At 45.5% G+C, this 22,206-nt stretch overlaps 4 protein-coding genes across 4 annotated transcripts; 2 read left to right on the forward strand and 2 right to left on the reverse strand.

Moving 5' to 3' along the window:
- Positions 1–9,243: 9,243 nt before the first annotated feature.
- PtA15_14A364 (uncharacterized protein) lies at positions 9,244–10,261 on the forward strand (the record flags this gene model as incomplete). Its single annotated transcript, XM_053163072.1, has 5 exons — positions 9,244–9,525; positions 9,621–9,804; positions 9,889–9,945; positions 10,033–10,118; positions 10,202–10,261. The coding sequence occupies 5 exons, from the start codon at positions 9,244–9,246 to the stop codon at positions 10,259–10,261; spliced, it is 669 nt and encodes a 222-aa protein (XP_053027035.1).
- A 681-nt stretch (positions 10,262–10,942) lies between these two features.
- PtA15_14A365 (uncharacterized protein) lies at positions 10,943–12,267 on the reverse strand (the record flags this gene model as incomplete). Its single annotated transcript, XM_053163073.1, has 8 exons — positions 10,943–10,972; positions 11,052–11,209; positions 11,316–11,461; positions 11,544–11,572; positions 11,648–11,681; positions 11,751–11,919; positions 11,990–12,166; positions 12,237–12,267. The coding sequence occupies 8 exons, from the start codon at positions 12,265–12,267 to the stop codon at positions 10,943–10,945; spliced, it is 774 nt and encodes a 257-aa protein (XP_053027036.1).
- A 3,714-nt stretch (positions 12,268–15,981) lies between these two features.
- Positions 15,982–17,904, forward strand: PtA15_14A366 (uncharacterized protein; the record flags this gene model as incomplete). The annotated part of the gene is made up of 3 exons (XM_053163074.1): positions 15,982–16,268; positions 17,260–17,535; positions 17,676–17,904. The coding sequence occupies 3 exons, from the start codon at positions 15,982–15,984 to the stop codon at positions 17,902–17,904; spliced, it is 792 nt and encodes a 263-aa protein (XP_053027037.1).
- Positions 17,905–20,060: 2,156 nt separating this feature from the next.
- Positions 20,061–21,983, reverse strand: PtA15_14A367 (uncharacterized protein; the record flags this gene model as incomplete). Its single annotated transcript, XM_053163075.1, has 3 exons — positions 20,061–20,289; positions 20,430–20,705; positions 21,697–21,983. The coding sequence occupies 3 exons, from the start codon at positions 21,981–21,983 to the stop codon at positions 20,061–20,063; spliced, it is 792 nt and encodes a 263-aa protein (XP_053027038.1).
- Positions 21,984–22,206: the final 223 nt, after the last annotated feature.

Here is a 22,206-nt window from a genome sequence, read left to right on the forward strand (position 1 = left end):
AAAGAGAAAGAAGAAAATTAAAGAGATAGAGAACACAGGAGAAATAGAAAGAGCTACTATACCTGAGACCAGCGGGAACAAGGCAGGTTGAGTGAGCAATGGTTGTGGAAGGATGAGAGAGGATTCTTTCCACGTCCGCTGGGCTCAGGTATACTACATACATGTGAAATGATACATGAAACCTGGATGAAATGTGTAAAGCATAGAAGAAAGAAAACAAAACAAAAGCTGATAACAATAGCTCAACAGGGGCAGTAGTGTAGTGAGGTAATGTTGTAGTGTAACACAGAACAGAGGTGTTAGTGGAGCATAACACAGCTAAGATGTGAGCCTGAGTCTCTAAAGTGACAGCAGGACACAAGAAATGGGGGGGCAATAGTTGGATTTCTTGGGATAAAGAAAATACAACTATAAGAGATAAAGAGAAAGAGAGAGAGAAACCAAGCAGGATAAGAAAGAAGAAGAGTACTAGGTTATTCTAGTGGGAATGCACTTCCACTGGCAATGCTACTCTTCTGAAGAGTGCTGCTATTCTGAGCTAGAAAGAGCTACAGCTTCCTCTCAGGAGGGTATCTGGATCAGATAAGTTTAATCCAGCCACAGTTTTTTAGACTTCTCTCTGGACAGTCAAGGTTCTTAATGGGAAACCTGAGGGACAGCCCTGCAACCTAGATTTGAGGCAAAGGCCAAATGATAATAAGGGACAGCCCTGAGATCAAGATGGAGGCAAAGGCCTGTAGACGTGGAGGGACAGCCCTGTGATCAAGGAAGAGGCAAAGCAAGAAGAAAAAGCAGATCAAGCAAGACACAGAGTTGTACCTCTGAGATAAACAAGGTTCAGTGAAAGAGGTTACTTACTGTCAATATCCTAGGCGCCTGTGACGGTAGGTATACTGGGAGTATAGTAGGCTCTTTGGTAGTGATCCTGGGGTTATCTGGGTGGTGGTTCTGGTGTGCTCGAGTCTGTAGATCCGCCTCAGGCAAGGGGGATCCTGACTACGAAAATTTTCACAGTTTGCTTATGTAATTTACATATGTACATGTGGTTTGGCGCGCCTGGTAGCGCTGACACGTCACAACTGCGCAAGTGCGCCACAACTCAATAACTCAGGGAAGGAGTATAGTTACAAGGAAGTGATAAGTTGTAACTAGGGTTAAATTTGCATGAGGAAACAGAATATGGAGTCAAAACAAGGTTATCTCTTAAGATGAAAAAGATATAAAGTAATTTATATGTAACAAAGGTAGAACAGGCAGCTTTTAGGTCAGCTGTGATGACTCTAAGGCTGACATAAGAGGTGGTAGCTATGGCAAGCCGCAAAACCAATACAATACATGTATAGGTATTTATTGATTTTTGCGTCCAATAAAATGTATTGATATTTTATCTGAAGACCAATACAATATGATCTGATACAAGAGGATTGGTTCACCAATACAATCTGATACTTGGTGTATATGTGGGTTCTATACTTTTTTTGATACAATACATGGTATTGAATTCTTATGTATAGAAAATCAATCACCATATTGACCAATACCGTATTGTATTGGATTATTTCACCATTGGCACTACATTATAGCCGCCTCTCCACTGTTTTATGATGGCTCTAATATGTGTTACGCTGCCTCCACACTGTGTTATGATGCCTTGAAATGTTTTATGCTCCACAATGTAACACCTTTAAGCTGTGTTACACTAGAGATGCAACAAGTAGAACCGGCTAACCGCAGCGGGTCCGGGTACCACCCGTTTTTCACCCAGAACAAACATGTGGACACAACTGGGCGGCCAGGGGCGGGTGCCCCAGTACTTTGGCGGGTCCTCCCACTAAAAAGAGAATATTTTCATTTCATGTGTATTAATATTACACAAGAAATGAAAGCTGATCCTCCTAATAACTGTTTCTCTCTGTTACAGCTTGCTAGGACTGATGAGGTGGATATTCTGCTGGTGGTGCTAGCCACCTACAGGCGGCTTTAGCCTCCACAAGATCTTTTGCTGTGTGATACGGGTTGTGTTGTCATACAGGGAGAGGGGAGGTTGTTGAGGGCTTGGTTTGATGTTGTTAAGTCTGGATATCCAGGTCTTGGATGACTGAAATAGGGGATATGTCATCCCCTGACCCCTAAAGATGACCATCATGATCTGGTTACCTGCGGCGGGCTCCAGGTAGCCACAAAGGGTACAGTTGCGCAAGGCATCCTACCGTACAAGAAATCCCCCCGGGGACCCCCGTCCGGAATTCCAGGGTCTGAGTTTTGAATTTTTCCCGGTATTAATGACCGGTCATCAAGAGGTTTTATCCTCTTTGGTGGCTGGCTGACCGGTCATCAAGAGGTTTTACCCTCTTCAATGACCGGCTGACCGGTCATCAAGAGGTTGTATCCTCTTTGATGGCCGGTCAGCCGGCCACCGAAGAGGATAAAACCTCTTGATGACCGGTCAGCTGGCCATTGAGAGGGGTTGTATCTCCGTCGATGACCGGTCAGCCGGCCATCGAGAGGGGTTATATCCCTGTTGATGACCGGTCACAGCCGGCCATCGAGAGGGGTTGTATCCCTGTTGATGACCGGTCACAGACGGCCATCGAGAGGGGTTGTATCTTTGTTGATGACCGCGCAGCTGGCCATCAAAGAGGATAAACCCTCTTGATGACCGGTCAGTTGGTCATCAAGAGGTTGTATCCTCGCCTCTGCGATCACCGGCTGACTGGTCATCACCGGGATCAGAGGTCCTCTGATGGTCTAATCTATGGTATTACAGGTGTAACACATAAATACATATGGCTTTAGCATATGTAAGCCCATAAATATGGCTTTACAGTATGTATTTGGGCCAGTGTCCATAATGTGAGCCCCCCCCCCAAAAAAAAAAAAAAATGGCTGGTCAGAAACCTTAGCCCTCATAGAACTGGAATCTACAACCTCCAAAGAGCTCAAAAATGTCATTTACATGACATAATGCTCATATGCGGAGTTGTAGATCCGGCCCGCGTTTGAAATGTCTTTTTGCGGGCGAGGCTGTACGGTAGGATGCCTTGCGCAACTGTACCTGTCTGGCATCCCTATGTTACACTACACTAATGCCTATAGTTTTTCTGTTTTTTCTATATTTTCTGTATCTTTTTTGGTTGGGAAATACTGAATTCATTTGTTGTGCCAGCTTCAAGTTTGTTTAATTCTTCTTTCACTTCAATTATCACCAGGAAAAAAAAGTAGTCACTTGATGGCAAGTGACATGACACAGCTTTGTTTTCAGCTCCAACACTGCTCCAACGCTGCTCCTCTCCACAAGCACATCTAGGGCTCACATTACAGGTGTCAGGATCAAAGCACTCAATGTGACAAAACCAGATGATGCTCAGCTTTGGCCCTGGCCCAGCTGATGTTCAGCTTTTAACCTGGCTCAGCTGATGCTCAGTTGTTTCCCTGGCCCAGCTGATGCTCAGCTTTAGAACCGGCCACCTGATGATCATCTTTGGCCCTGGCACAGCTGATGCTCAGCCTTGGCTGTGGCTCAGCTGATGCTCAGCCTTGGCTGTGGCCAGCCTTGGCTGTGGCTCAGCTGATGCTCAGCCTTGGCTGTGGCTCAGCTGATGCTCAGCCTTGGCTGTGGCTCAGCTGATGCTCAGCCTTGGCTGTGGCTCAGCTGATGCTCAGCCTTGGCTGTGGCTCAGCTGATGCTCAGCCTTGGCTGTGGCTCAGCTGATGCTCAGCCTTGGCTGTGGCTCAGCTGATGCTCAGCCTTGGCTGTGGCTCAGCTGATGCTCAGCCTTGGCTGTGGCTCAGCTGATGCTCAGCCTTGGCTGTGGCTCAGCTGATGCTCAGCCTTGGCTGTGGCTCAGCTAATGCTCAGCGGCTGTGGCTCAGCTGATGCTCAGCGGCTGTGGCTCAGCTGATGCTCAGCGGCTGTGGCTCAGCTGATGCTCAGCGGCTGTGGCTCAGCTGATGCTCAGCTTTGGCCCTAGAATAGCTGATTTTCAGCTCTGGTTCTGTCCAAGCTGATTCCCATCTTTTTCCCTGGCCTGGCTCAGCTGATACTCAGAAAGCTGAGCATCAGCTAGCCAGCTGGCCCAGTACTGGGTCAAAGATGAGCATCAGCTGGGACAGGATTAGGAAAATGCTGAGCAAGGAATGCTACAAATCTGAGCATCAGCTGCACCAGGACTAGTACAAAGCTGAGCATCACTTGGGCAAGGACTAGCCAAAAGGCTTTATTCCAATTCTGAGAGTGAGCTGCGTGAAACAGCTGAGTATGAGCTGGGCAAAAAAGCTGAGTATGAGCTGGGTACCAAAGGGCAGAACTGAGGATCAGTTGGGCTCATAAAAAACTGAACAGGACCTCCTTGGTAAATTTTGGAAGTTGAGGAGATGGTTGGGAGATTGGGGTATATAGTGGATAGATGGTGGGTAGCTGGCTGGAGCTGGTGTGATGTCACATGTCATCAACTGACTATTTTATTTTCCTGGTGTATCATCATATTTTTCCACTCCCTTTTGGGGTGCATGCAAAATTTGTGACAATGCTAAATAATGTTATTCAGGGGGAAAGGAGTCATTGAATCCCAAAGTTCATCAGACAATTGCCAAAAAAACAGATGGAGAAATATTAAAACAAATTGAAAACAATTAGGCAGTGTGAGAATGAAGTTTGATCAGTGGGTAGAAATTTCCACTAGCCGCCTTCTTCAAGAATATATATGTCCGGGCTGAGTGATTATCAGTGTCTTGGGCACTGCTACTATCTGCTAGCCTTCAGCGCTCCTCAATGAGCCTGATCTATAGCATAATAATCCGCAAGTGAATAAAGCTCTGCACTCCGCAAAATACTCTTGTACGTCCGTAAGCGTAAGTACAATGATGAGTAGTAAGTAGTATAATAGAAAAGAAAAGAGAAGAGAAACCGTGAAACTCCACCCCCTTCCTTCCCTCCAAGCAATTTGCCTTTCCCACCCAATCCCGCAGATCTGACACTTTCCTGCACTAGTACTTCAGCTCAGCCCGCTTTCCTGCACGTCATCATCCCAGACTCTGCTCCTCTCCGACGCTTGACCTATCACGCCCTCTGTCTAGCCCCCGTCAGTCAGTCTTTTGCCTCCACCCCCTGGTGGAACCCGCTTTGGCTGCCTTGGCTCATCTGCTGACGCGCCGCTGCTACCAGTCCACAAGTGTAGTCTGCCACATTCCAGTCCTGTCTTTCTTCTCTGGTCCGCCTATCCAATCCGCAATCCAAAATTGGCAATCCATGCATTCCATCTGTGCCCAACTTTCCGTAAGCTTTCTTAGTGTGCTTTCTGACATCATCCTCAGTGCTTATGGCATTTGAATGCGCTCTTTGCATTCCCTCCTGCGCTATCTCCAAGTGGACATTCTACCATGCTTGCCTATATAAATCACCACAGCGGACAACTCCCAATCGTCCAACAAATTTTGTTGAAAGCTCCAAAAATATGTGTGACTCAAAAAGGGGTCTGTTTCAGCATTGGGGAGGGTTCAGTGGCTCTGCAAGAAGTAGACAAAATTTTGGGATTTGTTTTTCCAAGCCTCTAGTCAATATCTGACTATTTTATACCACTATGGTCAAGTTTCTTAGCCTTGGTAGAATGGGTTAACAAGTTGTGTTTACCAGCCATTTACCAATTTTGGTGGACTTCTTGTCAGCCTCCGTGATGCCAAGGACTACTCTTTCTAGCTACAGGCGGTGCAAAACTTCTACAAAAGAGTATAAAACTCTGGGACAAAAGTCCAAGGGATAATTCCAATGATATATTGGTAATTATGGCGTAAAAATATATAAGAAAAATGGCGTAATTATATTAATAAACTTAATATAATTAAATAAAGAGGGGCCTGATAAAATCAGGGGTGTTTAATCCCCCAAAAGTACACACTGGGGCCTGTGAACAGGGGTGGTTTAAATCCCAGTAAGGAATGGCGGAGAATCTCAAGAGAAGGGGTTTAGACTTACTAGTACTAAGCCCTTCAAGTCTTGAGGTTCTTCAGGGTAGAAACTGGGCAGTTGAAAGCGCTTGAAGAGGTTGATTCTGAAGGCTGGATGGACACTGGGCAGTTTCTGGCGAAATAATGAGGCTAAAAATAACTACTAAAGGTCTTACCAGGCTGGAAACAGGCTATTGAGCACATGTTGAAGGCGGGTAAAATATAATAGTGTAAATAAGCATGTAGAATCCCCTTTTGGGCGGAGAAAGAGCCCTTTTTATAGCCTAGTCAGGCCTCCAGGGGCGCCCAGGGGACATGGGGACACTTGTGGGCGCATTCTGAGGCAATTTGGTTGCGCTAGAAGGCGCTGTTGGTCGTGGAACCTTGGGGCTTGGATACAAGGGTTGCCAAGGACCATTTACAGAGGTTCTGCGTGTTTTTACACATGCCTTACACGTCATAGGGGCTGGTTTGGGGGTTCTGTGACGCACATTTCCGTGGAAATGTGCCACAGAAGGTACTAGAACTGGCTTCTGTGCACTTGTACATGTGCAAGCAGTGCTTTATACATGTTCTGGAGGCGCTCATTAAATGCTTCAGTTCATTTGACCCCTTCTACATATTTACTACAGTTGTCATTTACGTGTAATGAGGCTTGGGAGAAGCTAGGGCGCTTTCTAGTCTCTCCTGTGCACGCTGCAAGAGTCCTTTTCAGTCTAGAATGTTTTTATATTGAATGATGTGGTAATTACATCTTGTTTGGTGATTAATTACATGTGTACAAGACATATAACACATGTAATATTGCTATTGGGGCGTATTCTGGCCCATTCTCACTTACTGGTAGCCTGAGCGCTTTGGTTGCGGGCTAGTTTATGCATTATGCATATATGTACACCATGCGCGCGGGCTTGAGCTCTAGGCAACAGAGCACGCGGGCTTGGGTGCGCCACGCAACAAATAAAGCCATCTTTTAAACTATACACAACACCTCAGTTACGTCACTGAAACTGGGTGTAAACATATGTACTTATATATATATATGCATACAAGTGCATTCACGCGGGGCGTGATGCACTTGCTTAAACTTTGAAGTTAGTTTTACACAAGGAAGGGATAATAATTAAGGGTACGTGTAAGTGAGGTACCCTAGGTTATTTTACCCGTAGAATCAGAATCTTCTATAATATTTTACTTATTGATTACACAAAGCTAAGTAATCAATTATTTACATATGTATTTAATGTTTTTTGTGTAGTTTTACATATGTAAGAGTAATAATGTCTCTTTCATATGTAAAACCACTTTTTCTATTTTCATGTTTATCTTGTCACAGTGGCTCTGCCATAGTAGCCAGCTGACACTTCTCATGGTAGGTACTTGACTGTAGTAGTACATACAAGTAGAAGGAAAATAGGGAGGGTCTTCACTGTGAGATTTGGAGCATTTACATTTGTTTGCTAGCTTTTTGGGTTAAATAAGCCCTGGTTTGTGGGCAGGTTGACTGACTGAGACTGCCTTCAAGACTCAAGTGGGCAAACACATTTGTTTGGTTAGTTTCTGGCTAAAGTGACTTGAAATGAGCCAGAGAACGCCCTAGCCTGAGGCTAAATTTCAGGTTAAGGCTAGCTAAATTTAGCCAACCTTAGGCTGAAATCAGAGTACTTGCATTTTTTGGGTTAAGTTGACAATTTTGGGCAACTTAACCCAACCAGCAATCACATTGGTCTGGGCTAACCCTGGGTCAACAAATCTCAGGTTTGATTTCAGGCTAAGTAAGGTCAGCTAAATTTAACTAGCCTTAACCTGAAATTTAACCTCAGACTAGGGCAGTCTCCGGCTCATTTCAGGTCACTTTAGCTGGAAACTGACCTCCAAATGAATGTGTATGCCCACTTGAAGACAACCTCAGTCAGCTAACCTGCCCATAAACCCGGGCTTATTCAACACAAAAACCTAGCAAACAAATGTGAATGCTCTCAAACCTGAGGTTAGTTGACCCAGGGTTAGCCCGGACCAGTGCAATTGCCGGTTGGGTTAAGTTGCCCAAAATCATCAATTTAATTTCAACCCAACAAACGTGAATGCTGTAAAGACCAGACGCAACAATAAGGAGTAGCTTACCAAGCAAAACAAAAAGAAACACACAGAGCAAAGGAACAACAGGCCAGCTGATAATGGTCTCAAGGCAAAAAAAAGGGCCAAACCGGGAATTGAACCCGGGACCTCGCCCACATACGCCGGACGACGGCGGGTGGAACCCGAAGGGCGAATCATACTACTAGACCATTTGGCCGATGGGAGTGAGCCTCCCGGAGCGCACTCCCTGCTGGCCGGTGTGGGCGGCCGGAATCGAACCAACATTTTCACGGCTCCGACAGGACCACAACGAGATTTCCTGACCATTAGAAGACGCCCACTTCGCTGGAGGTTGCGCGCCAGGAAAGTCTAGTTATATCATAATAAGAAAACATAAAAGATAATGCGGACGAAGTGAAAAAAATCAATGAAACATGTCACAAGAATGGGGACAGATTAGTTTGGGGTCTGTGGGTAAAAGTGGGTGGTGCCAAATGCAGACGTTCTTTTAGGATTCCAGTTCGGGAAACTGGGGGGGGGGGGGGGTTCATGAATGCTTCCATCATTCTTCAGACCCGTCTTCCAACCGTACACCCACATACTCGCTGGCAGCCTCCCCAGCGAGTCGGAGAGGGACTTGCGCCTCCCCGGTAGTCGAGGATTATGGGTACAAGCATGGGTTATCTTGCAGCGGCTAATATTACGCATTGGGGGTTTTGCTGGGGCCCGATGGAGCGGTGGTACTGGTAGGAGGTCCATTCGCGGCACATGACACCAAGGTGTAGTACCTTTAGATAACTTCAAACGGGATGAATTGTTTCGGGTTTCGCAATCTTCGAAACCAGATTTTGTACAACTTGAAGCTACTTGAAGCCGTCTTGCTTGCGTTCTGGAAGCAAATAATTATAGATATGCAACGCAGCCTGCTAATGAACCAATGAAACCTGTCGCAAGAAGGGGGGAATCTTCGCTGGGGGGTGGCGGTTGTAGACGTGGTGAGACGATTCCAGTTCGGGAAAGTGGGGAGTTTTATGAGTGCTTCCACCTTGCCAAGCTTAATTCTTCAGACAAAGTGTCACCTTCGGTATGGAGTCTCTAATCTTTGGGAGGTGGTATCGGGAATAACTTGGCATACCGATGGGTATATAAATCGACCTGGATGGGCACTTGTTTCCCCCCCACCATCCCTCCATTCCCCTCATCAACGATACGTACCCGACAATGCAGTTCTCCAACATGCTCACTTTCGTTAGCCTATTGATGGCCATTTCATTCACTACCAAAGTGATCGCTGTAGACTCACACAATTCTACACAACCCGCCCTCAGCAAGGTCTACATCATGAGACAAGACACTCACTTTCCTAAAGGCCACATGGAGATCTACGGCCCAGACGGCACTGTCCTTTACCGTTTTGTCAACTATTTGCAGGGCGGTGTTGCCGGGTACTCGATGACCGTACTCTCCAGCCCGTCCTGGGGAGAATTATTTGCGCTCGAATCGGTCAGTACCATTGTCCAATTGATCTTTCCAATTCTGAGCCCACGAGTTCCCAAGTTAACCTCTTCAATTTCCTTACTGGACCTATGCCTTCACAGACGAATGATCTCTGCGGTCACAAGACTGTCCACAAAGAGTTAACCCACCCCGGATCACCAGCAAGAGAATTCAAAATCAATCCTCATGGTCTTTACAAAGACGAGTGGAAATTCAGCTTCACCGATCTCCGCTCGTCCCAGCGACTGTCCTTCAGATTTGACAGGAACTACCGGAACAAAGAGGGTATGTTCCCTCGAGCCTCTTGCTCTGCTATCCTAATCGGCTGCATACAATCGAGTCCCTACTGATGACCAATTTTACCCACAGGTAAAATCTACGCCCGGGTCAATGGCCACGACGGAGATGAGGTAGCCGAGCTCAAAAGTCAGTCTCATTCCTTCATCTTTGCCATCTAAGATATCCGCGCATCTACGGAAGCTATTGACTGACTATACATGCGTGTATCACTAGACGAACACCGAAAGGACCCTTGGCTCACCCACGATTCCCACTCTGTTGACACTTACACCCTGTACTGCACTGCTGATTCTCCTCAGGTTCGTCCCTTCCTCCCTGCCCATGAAGTCCAATGAACTAGCAATTTGAAGCAGCGCTGACCTTCACGTTCTTGGTCGAACAGGTTGAATTGGTCACCCTGATGGCCTTGGTTTTGACTCGAGTGGCTGACTGCGGAATTTGATCATTTGAATTGTACCCTCCTTTCCCCTCGCTCATTTCTAAATATTTTGCTTCTTCTGCCCCCTTCCGCTATGACACCTATCGGCAAATATTATTCACTCTTTCAAGAGAGGACTTGATGGCCCAAGTTTTTTACTCTTTTCTCAGGGGGGCCCAGCAGCTTCCTACGAAGCTTGTTTTTTCTTGAACTTTGGGTATATAGCTTTCCACTTGAAATCTGGGTTTGGAAAGGGTTTTGTGTTATGCTTCCTTACGCACATCACTTGGTAATACAAGGACGGACCGACTTTGCGCACGGCATCAAGCCTTCTGTGCATGTGTATTCTAGCCATATCCACGTCATGGACATCCCGTGTTTCCCTAAAAACCTTTTGGAAGTCAATGGATCACTAAATGCATCTTGCAAGAGAGATCGGTGATCTAGTAATAATTCAACAGAACCTGGCAACATAACACTTCTTTTCTTTATATTTCATACCAGATCCTCAGGCAGAAGTACTCCTTGTGATCTATGTAACCTCCGGATCCATAAGCTTGCGGATACTGCAGGATCTGACTACATATCTCATATTATGGCCGAGTCTTACACACCAGCGCGAAAAAAATGCATTTATTTTTTTCTCATCCAATTTCATAACGTCCATCTTGCAACCCAAAAAATGCCCTTAATTTGATAACCTGATCAGATATCGAAAAGTTCTTTCAAGAGTTTCTAGATTGAATCCACATGTCAGCATTCATACGTGCGCGCCCGTTTGTGTTTGAGAGAAGGGCTGGTAGGGGGGACTTACGATAGTGTCTTCAGGACAAGTGACGGGATGGCCGATGGTCCTAGGGTCCTCATATATTTCATGGTCGTTCCCGCCTTTGTAGGTCTTGTCACCAAAGAAATGGATCTCCTTGAATCCGGCCTTCTCGACGTGTCTCAAGGCGTAAGTTTTATCCCATCCTGTTTCCCGTCCCATCCAAAAAATAAAAAAGGAAGAGAATAGGCCTCGCTTTAACCAACAGATACATTGGCTCGCAGTCGGATAATCAGAAGTGATGATACGTACCGGTGGGAAATACATCGAAGGAAATTTGGCCGCCAATCGAAAACGTTAATCCGTAGTCGGCAAACTCTTTTTTTAGCTTCTCAACTAGCTTCGCTCGTACTTGAGTTTGCTTATCATACTTCTCAAATTCGTCTCGTTCGGAAACACTGTATTGCGCAGGAAGGTATTTATCAACACCTACGGAGGGTTTTCTTAAAGTATAAAAAAAGAAAAGGTTGTGTGACTGACGATGCATTTCTTCCTATAGGTGAGACGTTCTTTTGAATATGTAAGGTTCAGAGATTAGCTCGATGTTGATAGTGATCGACATGAGATGAGGGGAGAGGACTAACGATCATTCCATTCCGAAACTCGATGAAGGTACCCCTGTTCGATCAGAAAGGTAATGATCAGTGACGGTTGCTTACATTATATGGAAGAAAAGAATGAACAAACCTCTTGATTGGGATATCCAATTCACTGATCTCTCTCAAACAGAAGTTGACCAATTTTTTGTATTTATCCTCACCGAGATGCTTGATGAAGCTTTGGCTCTCCAAGACCTTACCAGATTGGTAAGCGGTCAAACCATTCTCGGCGAAGCAGTAATCGAAGTTTTCCAAAGCTGATCGATCGAGGCGCACGGTTCAGTGTGGGATGAGAAAGAGGGCTTCTTTGGAGAGAGACGGACAAACCGTTGGCATTTGGTGTTACTTCGAGTTGTTCTCGGATCTTGACCAGGTCGGAGCCCCCGACGAAGCCGATCACAGCTTTCTTTCGCAAGTCCTCCAGGGTCTTGAGGATCTCTGGGGAGGCCGACCGACGGGCGGGCGTGAGAGTGCCATCGACATCGAAAAGGACTAATGTCGTAGCTGAGAAAACGACATGTCAATTCACTCCTACCTACGCCCGCTCTTCAGAGAAAAATGAGAGAACCCTTACCCAGTGGACGAGAGGAGAATTCGGTAGCCATACTCTGGAAGTGTCTGAGACTTGAGCTGGTATCTCTTCAGTCGATGGAGGCTGCTCGAGTCTTATGATTCAGTGCCTCGTTATGTGGCTGAAGTCACGTGTTATGTATGACCATGATATCGGCTGACTCGAGCACATATAATCCCCGTGCAAGTTGACATCATCCGATTATAATCAAGCCCAAACTCACCCCAACTCACCCCTTCACCTCCTCGAGCAAGACAAGCGAGAGCATTCCAATTGGCACATCGCCGGTCATTGATCGAAAATCATCACCACATCACGCCATTACCACTTCAAGTTTGATGGGCCAAAGCCACCCAAGCATGTAAAAAACCAGGAAATCAGCAAATTGGTATTAGCAGGGATTGTCCCCTACTTTCAGGACCAAATAGAACTAAACAGATTGCGCCTGTGAGTTCTTAAATGTGTACGGTCTTTGTGAGAGCTCAGGGGGAGGGAAAATATCAATATGACTCTTTAGAATTGTCAAAAAGCATTGCAGCTCAAAAAGGAGGTTGAAAGTGGTGCAGTCCTGTGGGGAAGGCACTCAAAGTGCAGGTTGTAATATAAGATTAAGGGGTGGCAGATTTTGAAATCAGTTGTTAAAATTGATTACCAGCAGCCTTTGCTTATCCTGAGGAGGCAACAAGGTTTTGGTGGGCAGCTCTCCTTTGGAAGCAATTTAACACACATTAACCTTACTGAAAAGTACATGAGCAGATGAAATCAACAGTGCCTTTTTGCCAATGTGAATTCCCCTATTCACATTGGAGGAAAAGATGTCAGCTAAAAGTTTCCAAGTAGCCCAGTTGAGAAAAATAGGGGGGTTCACGTTAGGCTGATTTCAAAATCAGTCAAAAAACCTTGTTAAAAATTGATGGCTGCTCATGCAGGTCTATGCAAGGATATTCTAGAAAATAAATAGAGTCCTCAGCAAGACCTCCCCTTTGAAGGCCTTGCTGAAGGGAATGCTTATGCAGTATTTTTTTTAAGTTTATGCAGGAAGTGTGCATGAGATTTGAAACCATCCGTGACAAGCAGCCGAAATCAGGCTAACGTGAACCCCCCTAATAATTGTGGTGCAAGCAAGGAATTTGTCAATCAAAGAGACATCAATGGAGTACTTGAGGGAGTGACAAAGGTAAAATATGGCAAACCAAAAAACCATGAGATTATCAGCAAGAATGCATGAGGCTGGGTGCCTGTTTTTGGCCAAATGGGATTCTCCACCCCAATCCCAGCAATTCCATATTTGTATTGGATTGCTGATGCAATATGATACAAAATATTGGACAAACCACATTGGGTTGGCCAATCCCATAAATTTGTATTGAATTGTGCTACCTCATCCAGTAGAAATATTTGAAATGCTGAGGAATGCATGGGTAATACAATTCTGATACATTGACCAGTATCAGATTGGATTGGATTGTTTTCAGAATTGCTTTTTGGAAGCCCTTCATCCTTCAGCTTCTTATCCACAATGAATTGAACCAAATTTGTATAGAGAATGTCATAATGGACCTGGGTACTGGTTACATCCCCTGTACCTGTGCACTTATTTGTGAAAAACTGGCACCCAGCACTGCATCTGCCACTGCCGGCAGTGGATTGACATGTGAAATGAATGATAATGAATTAAAAAAATGAAGTCCCAAATCCATTCTGCAATTTTTTGGCCAGTGAAAACACATCAAACACTGGTTTTTTGTTGGCTGTAGTGCAGTTTTGTACTTTTTGATGTGTTTTCACTGCCTAAGTAATTTCAGAATGGATTTGTGTAAACCCCCCGGCCGCAGACGCTATGGAGTTCACAAAAATGTTACCAGACCAACAACAGCCTCTAATTATAGTCTCGCCATCACCGCCCCTCCTAGCTCAGCAGAGACCCGACCCCCGACTGACTGTCTCTCTGAGCTAGGTAAGTTTCTCTTGTTTTCATTCTCCTCTTCCTTTCCTTTGAGATCAATTGTACATAGCAGAGACCTGACCCCCAACTTACTGTCTCTCTGAGCTAGTCCCTATTAGCAATCAAGCCCGACGTTGGTATCAGAAACTTAGGAGAACGGTGTCTCCCCTGTGCCAACGCCATAGCTCAGTGAAGAGCTTTGGCTCTTACAATTTGGGACTTTTTTATTTTCATTTGTTATCATTCATTTCACATTTCAATGTATTGATTCTGATTATTCATAATTTTTTTGGAATGGTATTGAAGATTCTCCAAAATCCTTATTTAATGCAAGCAATTTTTTAAAGGGGGTTACTAAAAATACCCGATTTTTCCGCATTTGTACCCGGTTTGTTTATACCCCCTTTTCCGCATTCACACACGGATTTTTTCTACTCATTTCTACGCGACGCAAATGATATCAAAAATCATCAAAAATCATGAAAACAATTATCATCCATTCAGAATTGGAAAAAAACCAACTGTTAATTAAATAATTATTTTTTGCATACCCCCTTTTCTGGGGTATATACTAAGGGACTAACTTTTTTGTTACATCTTCAAACAGTCTAAAAGTTTCAGGGATTCTTAATCTTTGTATAATTGTTGTGCCCTGAAATTTTTAGCAATTGGATGGCATCAAAACATGAGATATAAGGGGTGTGCGGCACTCTTAATAAGAAAAATCTGGCTAACTGTATAACTCTTGTGTTACACTTCCAACTAAAAACTCCAGGGATTATTAATATCTATATATTCTCTGTGCCCTGAAATTTCTTGCAACTCTACAGCATCAGAACATGAGATATATGAGGTGTACACTAGGAGGTGTTGTGACTACGGCACATCCCCTGTATCTCATGTTTTGATACCACCCCACTGCTAAAAATTTCAGGGCACTTAGAATATACAAATCATAATAATACGTGAAATTTTTAGAGTGTTTGAAAATGTAACACAACAGGTATACAGTTAGCCAGATTTTTCTTATTGAGACTGCCGCGCACCCCTTATATCTCATGTTTTGATGCCATCCCATTGCTAAAAATTTCAGAACACAACAATTATACAAAGATTAAGAATCCCTGAAACTTTTAGACTTTTTGAAGATGTAACAAAAAAGTTATACAGTTAGGAGGAATTTTCCTACTAAGCCCACCGCGCTCCCCCTACATATCCCAAAAAACTCAGGAAAAGCAGAAATTGCACATGTGTAAGTGCCCTGAAATTTTTGTGGGCTGGGATGTATAACAAAAAAGTTATTTCCTTAGTATATACTCCAGAAAAGGGGGTATGCAAAAAAAAAATCCAAGTTTATTAAATCCACACAAACGTGGAAACCTAGATCTAAGTTTTGGCGTATTTTTAATTAAAAAATGAGACAACAGAAGATTGCTCAATTCAGACATTGAAAATATCCCCAAAGACCCAAAGGCCCTATGGATGACCCTCCAGCTGTGCCAAAGCAACAAGCAAAAAAGGGCCGGTTGTGAAAAACTCTGTGAAAGAGCTGTCAAGGAGGGGCCTAATCAAGCAACTAGGGGGCTTCCAGGGAGGGGGCGGACAAAACCAGAACCCCTGGGGGGGAAACTTGCTCATCTCACCCTCCATTTATATACCCATCAACTCCCACGCCTGGAATTTGTATTCAACTGACCTGGTCTCCACCCCCACCCCGTTGCCCGCCCAACCCATGCCACTGGCACCCCCTTTGGTCCCCTCAGAAGATGCTGCCTTGCTGCCAATTTTGACTACCCTCCCAACATGCTGGCAACCATCCAGGGCCACACCCGCCATGCTTGCGCTGGGCACGCTAATGTAGCGTGGCGATGGTGGAGGTGGTACGGGTGGGCCTCGTCGAGGACCAGGCAGATGATATCCTCCGGGCGCAAGCTGCCCTGCCTCAGATCGTTGGCGACCGTCTGGGGCGTCGCAAAGTTCACCCGCTTCTTGCGCCAGGCTATCGCCCTCTTGGCCGCCAACGTCATCCCCGTTAGGGACACCCAGTCAACCAACGGGATCTCTGCGATAGAGTGGCATGCTTTGATCTGGTTATTTTAACATCCAACTGTTCAATCCTTGCAATATCTCCATGCAAAATATCAAGCTCACCTGTTGTTTTACCAATGGTCTGGAGACTGGTGGGAGCAAGAAAGATGACTTTCCCGCAAGCTAGGGTACCAGCGGTAAAAGCTGTTTTTTTCACACAAAGGGATATGTGAGTGGTCCGAGTTTAGATGTGGAAAAGTATGAGTAGTGAAAGGGTCTCGCACTCAAGCATTACGACGGCAGTGATGAATGTTTTCCTAAGCCAGGTGATGGGGACAAGATCCAGACTGGTCCAGGTGATCCTCAAGACCCTATTTCCTGAGAAAACAGCCCCGCAGCCCTCAACGACAGCACTGTCAAGAGTAATTCTTGACTAGTACATTTTTCATATGCATTGTTGTGATGTGCGCGGGAAGACTTCTTGAGTTTCAAGTTTCACAGCTGAAAATTTTCACTCACTTCGTTTCCGGTCTCGAGTCGCTTGGTTCGCTGCTGGTCAAATCCTCAACGCATCAAGATCAAGAGTCAACTCAAAGGAAGACACAAAGGAAGAACTCATTCGAGGTAAAGATAAACTATCAAAACATCATCATCTGCTCAAGACACTCACATTTTTGCCAATAACATCTGTCTAGTCAACTCACTAAAGGTTGACTTGTTTCAGGAGGAGCTACATCAACAAATATTAAACAGCTGCATCTTGTTTGTATAGTTTTTGTTTTGCATCTGGTTAAATTAGCTACTAAAACTTGTGTCTCTTTAGTTTGTTTGTGTTCTAGTCTTGTTTATCTGATGTGTCATTGTCATTGTTCAGTTTTCAGCATAGATAGCTTCTATACTCTGTGTGTTTTCTTTCTTCTTTATTTCTTGTGTGATTCAGACTCAATTTCTAATTGTTTTTATTTCTTTCATTAAGTCTAAGATCTACTACTACTACTGGCTAAGCAATTAAATCAAGATTCCAAAGAAAGAGAGATTCGTAATCACTAAAAGCACAAGCAAGGTCTCCAAGGTTGCGTACGGCTATGACTCTGCTAATGATGACAGAGATGACAAAGACAAGGGTAAATTGATGAACAACAACGGGATGCTTTCTTGGCTTGGTCGCCTCCTCACCCCGCTCGCCAACACACTCTGGAAGTTCTACATTGACCAGACCCGCCTCTGCCCCTCACTCGCCTACTCCAACACCATTGCGCTGCCCTGGCTCGTCAATAGGGCTGCCTACCTCATCAAAGAGCAAATTAGAAGCCATGAACAATATTACAAGTCAGTTTAACCGCTTCTTGCCCATCCTCTCTTTGTAAAATTTGTTGGGAGGCCGTTTGGAGTGCGGACTGATTCTTATGGAGGTTTGTCAAGAGTTTTCCAAGATTCTACAGAGCTCACTGATGTCATCTTGAAAACAGCTCCGCAGCCCTCTGCGACGAAGATGAAGGAAAACAATGCCCGATAATTGGATGCTTTCTAGCATCTTGGTTTCCTCCTCATCCCGCGCGGCAACAACCTCCAGAAGTTCTTGATCGACCAGCCCCGCCTCCACCCCTTGCTTGCCGACCTCATCCCTCCGCATCCTCTCCCCCGGACTCACTGTTGCCGCCAGGGAGGCACACGAACGACTTGGCGAAATCAGATTGATCAGATGGATCACATACACCACACACGCCTTCATCATCTGCTTCTGCCATCTCGTCTCAAAGGGCTACTCTGCATAAATTTTCCTCTTGTTCATTGCCTACATCCTCATGCACCTCACCTCCAGCCTGTCAATGATGCCTCTGAATACTCTCGCCAGCTGCCGTGCTATTCTTGTAGCATTTCTGTCTTGAGCCAAACCCACTCTGTTCAAGCATCTTTGTCATCTGGTGGAACAAGCCACTTGAGCTCTCAAAACTTGAAGACATTGTCTGATATCCTCCAGAGCAACCAACCTCCTTTGGGGCAAATCACCCTGCCCAAAAACGCTGGGCAGGATTGTCTCAAGCCAGGGGGAAGGGAACTGCGCCGCTGCAGATCCTAGCAGCCCAATGTTAGTAGTAGTTCATGTGTTCACTTTTTGAATAAAATCAGGGACGCAAATGCAATAACAATTTGTGTTATTATAACAACCTTTGGGGTTGTTTGAGCACACTATCCTGTTGATATTTGGCTAATTTCTAATTTAAAAATATTGACAAAGAAATTGAAGGCAAAACAACTACCAAACAAGTAGTGCACTTCAACAGAAAACATTCCAATGCCATGAGCACTTTTCATTTTCCAGCTTGTGCTGAGGAGTAGGAGAGAGGACAAGATAGCTGTGCACTGTTGGGGGGTTGCCCAAGTGTACTTCAACAGTGGCCCGGAGGGTGCAGGCCACAGGCTTTTCACTCACCGCACCTGAAGTAGAGGCTCCTTGGCAGAACAAAAGGGTATGAGCAAGAAGGGTGGCGGGGTGGAGGGAATGGATTTTTGCAGTAATTTTAGTTCAGTATAGGGAAACTTGATTGTCAGTTTTGGGGCTGGCTGACTCTTTGTAGTCCCCAAACATGCCTCTGAAGCCTCTACAGGGCTAAGGATTGATACACATGCCTTATCAAGAGCTGAGAGCAAAAACAGGAGCATTGTGTGCAATTGTTGAATTTAGAGCGCAAGGATGGTCAGGGCCAAGGGCTTGAACATATTGGCAGCTGGTTTGCCCTCGCAGGGCACCAGCAAGTGTGAGGGAGGGGATCTGTCAACTGTCCCGTCTGCGGATCACATGTTGGTGAGTCCGGAGCCAATACCCCCTCGGCCTTGGGAACTTGGGGAGACCACAAGCCCCAGTAGAGAGAAAATATCAGACTTGCATGATATCACACTTGATGTGTAATATGAGGATTTGTAGTTAATCTTCTATTAACCTTTGGTGAACCAAGCCATGATTAGGCACAGTTATCCGCAAACTGAAAGGTGATATGACTTACGTTGTGAATCCATTTCATCCCTCAAAGTTTCTCAGACTCCATGAGTGCACATCTGACTTTTCCAACATTCAGAATCTTCCTTGACAAAAGGGTGCTGTCTGATTGGCAATTGATGTGATGGAATTCAAGATCATTCACACCCAAGGGCTTGCATTTCTTCTTACTTTGGTTGAGAGTAGCTCCAGTCTTGGTGGGTTCAAAATCAACTCTTCATTATTTGAGAATTATGGTATTCAACCTCAGCAACTTCAGCCAAGCCTGTGTAGATTCTGAGGAGTGAGGCAAGCTCTCAATGTCCAGTGTGACAGGTCCACCGTCTTCACTCAAGTGCACGGGCAGGATGATACCCATGTTCAAAAAAGTCAAGTTTAAAGTTGTTGGTTTGTTAATTGGAGAGTCTTCCGGATAGATAGGAGTTTTGCAAGGAGACCAGCCGGATCTTTGAGAAGAGCCAAGTGTGGGTGCTACACTGCAAAAGAAATCACTGATTCCCTTCCCCCTGGCTTGAGACAATCCTGCCCAGCGTTTTTGGGCAGGGTGATTTGCCCCAAAGGAGGTTGGTTGCTCTGGAGGATATCAGACAATGTCTTCAAGTTTTGAGAGCTCAAGTGGCTTGTTCCACCAGATGACAAAGATGCTTGAACAGAGTGGGTTTGGCTCAAGACAGAAATGCTACAAGAATAGCACGGCAGCTGGCGAGAGTATTCAGAGGCATCATTGACAGGCTGGAGGTGAGGTGCATGAGGATGTAGGCAATGAACAAGAGGAAAATTTATGCAGAGTAGCCCTTTGAGACGAGATGGCAGAAGCAGATGATGAAGGCGTGTGTGGTGTATGTGATCCATCTGATCAATCTGATTTCGCCAAGTCGTTCGTGTGCCTCCCTGGCGGCAACAGTGAGTCCGGGGGAGAGGATGCGGAGGGATGAGGTCGGCAAGCAAGGGGTGGAGGCGGGGCTGGTCGATCAAGAACTTCTGGAGGTTGTTGCCGCGCGGGATGAGGAGGAAACCAAGATGCTAGAAAGCATCCAATTATCGGGCATTGTTTTCCTTCATCTTCGTCGCAGAGGGCTGCGGAGCTGTTTTCAAGATGACATCAGTGAGCTCTGTAGAATCTTGGAAAACTCTTGACAAACCTCCATAAGAATCAGTCCGCACTCCAAACGGCCTCCCAACAAATTTTACAAAGAGAGGATGGGCAAGAAGCGGTTAAACTGACTTGTAATATTGTTCATGGCTTCTAATTTGCTCTTTGATGAGGTAGGCAGCCCTATTGACGAGCCAGGGCAGCGCAATGGTGTTGGAGTAGGCGAGTGAGGGGCAGAGGCGGGTCTGGTCAATGTAGAACTTCCAGAGTGTGTTGGCGAGCGGGGTGAGGAGGCGACCAAGCCAAGAAAGCATCCCGTTGTTGTTCATCAATTTACCCTTGTCTTTGTCATCTCTGTCATCATTAGCAGAGTCATAGCCGTACGCAACCTTGGAGACCTTGCTTGTGCTTTTAGTGATTACGAATCTCTCTTTCTTTGGAATCTTGATTTAATTGCTTAGCCAGTAGTAGTAGTAGATCTTAGACTTAATGAAAGAAATAAAAACAATTAGAAATTGAGTCTGAATCACACAAGAAATAAAGAAGAAAGAAAACACACAGAGTATAGAAGCTATCTATGCTGAAAACTGAACAATGACAATGACACATCAGATAAACAAGACTAGAACACAAACAAACTAAAGAGACACAAGTTTTAGTAGCTAATTTAACCAGATGCAAAACAAAAACTATACAAACAAGATGCAGCTGTTTAATATTTGTTGATGTAGCTCCTCCTGAAACAAGTCAACCTTTAGTGAGTTGACTAGACAGATGTTATTGGCAAAAATGTGAGTGTCTTGAGCAGATGATGATGTTTTGATAGTTTATCTTTACCTCGAATGAGTTCTTCCTTTGTGTCTTCCTTTGAGTTGACTCTTGATCTTGATGCGTTGAGGATTTGACCAGCAGCGAACCAAGCGACTCGAGACCGGAAACGAAGTGAGTGAAAATTTTCAGCTGTGAAACTTGAAACTCAAGAAGTCTTCCCGCGCACATCACAACAATGCATATGAAAAATGTACTAGTCAAGAATTACTCTTGACAGTGCTGTCGTTGAGGGCTGCGGGGCTGTTTTCTCAGGAAATAGGGTCTTGAGGATCACCTGGACCAGTCTGGATCTTGTCCCCATCACCTGGCTTAGGAAAACATTCATCACTGCCGTCGTAATGCTTGAGTGCGAGACCCTTTCACTACTCATACTTTTCCACATCTAAACTCGGACCACTCACATATCCCTTTGTGTGAAAAAAACAGCTTTTACCGCTGGTACCCTAGCTTGCGGGAAAGTCATCTTTCTTGCTCCCACCAGTCTCCAGACCATTGGTAAAACAACAGGTGAGCTTGATATTTTGCATGGAGATATTGCAAGGATTGAACAGTTGGATGTTAAAATAACCAGATCAAAGCATGCCACTCTATCGCAGAGATCCCGTTGGTTGACTGGGTGTCCCTAACGGGGATGACGTTGGCGGCCAAGAGGGCGATAGCCTGGCGCAAGAAGCGGGTGAACTTTGCGACGCCCCAGACGGTCGCCAACGATCTGAGGCAGGGCAGCTTGCGCCCGGAGGATATCATCTGCCTGGTCCTCGACGAGGCCCACCCGTACCACCTCCACCATCGCCACGCTACATTAGCGTGCCCAGCGCAAGCATGGCGGGTGTGGCCCTGGATGGTTGCCAGCATGTTGGGAGGGTAGTCAAAATTGGCAGCAAGGCAGCATCTTCTGAGGGGACCAAAGGGGGTGCCAGTGGCATGGGTTGGGCGGGCAACGGGGTGGGGGTGGAGACCAGGTCAGTTGAATACAAATTCCAGGCGTGGGAGTTGATGGGTATATAAATGGAGGGTGAGATGAGCAAGTTTCCCCCCCAGGGGTTCCGGTTTTGTCCGCCCCCTCCCTGGAAGCCCC

Source organism: Puccinia triticina, chromosome 14A, assembly GCF_026914185.1.
Source record: "Puccinia triticina chromosome 14A, complete sequence".
Taxonomy (NCBI): domain Eukaryota; kingdom Fungi; phylum Basidiomycota; class Pucciniomycetes; order Pucciniales; family Pucciniaceae; genus Puccinia; species Puccinia triticina.